At 75.8% G+C, this 785-nt stretch overlaps 1 protein-coding gene across 1 annotated transcript in view; it reads left to right on the top strand.

The window, feature by feature from the left end:
* Positions 1 to 411: 411 nt before the first annotated feature.
* The window catches only part of UPRT (uracil phosphoribosyltransferase homolog), a 14,076-nt gene continuing 13,702 nt past the window's right edge, over positions 412 to 785 (top strand). Inside the window, exon 1 of the mRNA XM_014955342.1 lies at positions 412 to 774. Coding sequence (XP_014810828.1) covers positions 467 to 774 — 308 coding nt within the window. The 5' untranslated portion in view covers positions 412 to 466. The remainder of the gene's footprint in view (positions 775 to 785) is intronic.

Genomic DNA, 785 nt, shown 5'->3' with positions numbered 1-785 from the left:
CCCACAGACGGCCCCCCGCCGTTGTGCGGGGCGGCGGGCCCGGCGGTGGGACACCCGGTCCCTCGCTGCCTGGGCCCCGCACCTGACAGGGGGTCTCCGGGGGAAGCCTCTCGGGCAGGAGGAGGCGCCGTCGGCGGGCGGGGGCCTGCGGCGGGCGGGGAGGCTGGGGCCGGACCGGCCGCTCACCTCAGCCCGTCCCCTCAGCCCGTCCCCTCAGCCCGTCCCCTCAGCCCGCCCCCTCAGCCCGCCTCTGAGGCGCGAAGAGCGGGAAGCCTACAGCGGCGCGACGTCACCGCGCCGGCAGCATCGCCCCGCCTCCTGCGCCCGCGTTCCCGCCGCCGCTTTGAGTGACGGCCCCGCCAGCCAATAGAGGGAGGGTGGACCGGAGCGCTCCCCCCCTCTCCCCCCCGCCCTTCCCCCGGCGGCAGAGCCGGCGCGGAGGTGCGGGGCGGCCGCGCCCCGGCGCATGGAGGCGATGCCCTGTCAGAACCAGCGGCTCGGCCCGCGGCCGCAGGACGAGCAGCCGGCGACAGCGACAACGACAGGAGGAGGCGGCGGCTCCCGGCTGATCCGTTTCGCGGAGCCGAGCGAAGACAGCGGCTGCCCCAGCCCGGATAGCAGCAGCAGCAGCAGCAGCAGCAACGGGGGGGTGGCGGCGGCGACAACGACGGCAGCGGTGGTGGTACCGCCGATCCCCGCAGAGATCGGGCCTCAGCTGAAGCTGCTGCCCATGAATGACCAGCTGCGGGAGCTCCAGACGATCATCAGGGACAAGTGAGCGGAGG

The sequence above is a fragment of the Calidris pugnax genome, unplaced genomic scaffold, assembly GCF_001431845.1.
Source record: "Calidris pugnax isolate Ruff unplaced genomic scaffold, ASM143184v1 scaffold38, whole genome shotgun sequence".
Taxonomy (NCBI): domain Eukaryota; kingdom Metazoa; phylum Chordata; class Aves; order Charadriiformes; family Scolopacidae; genus Calidris; species Calidris pugnax.
Note: the sequence above shows the minus strand (reverse complement) of the source record. Positions and strands in the feature narration are given on the sequence as shown.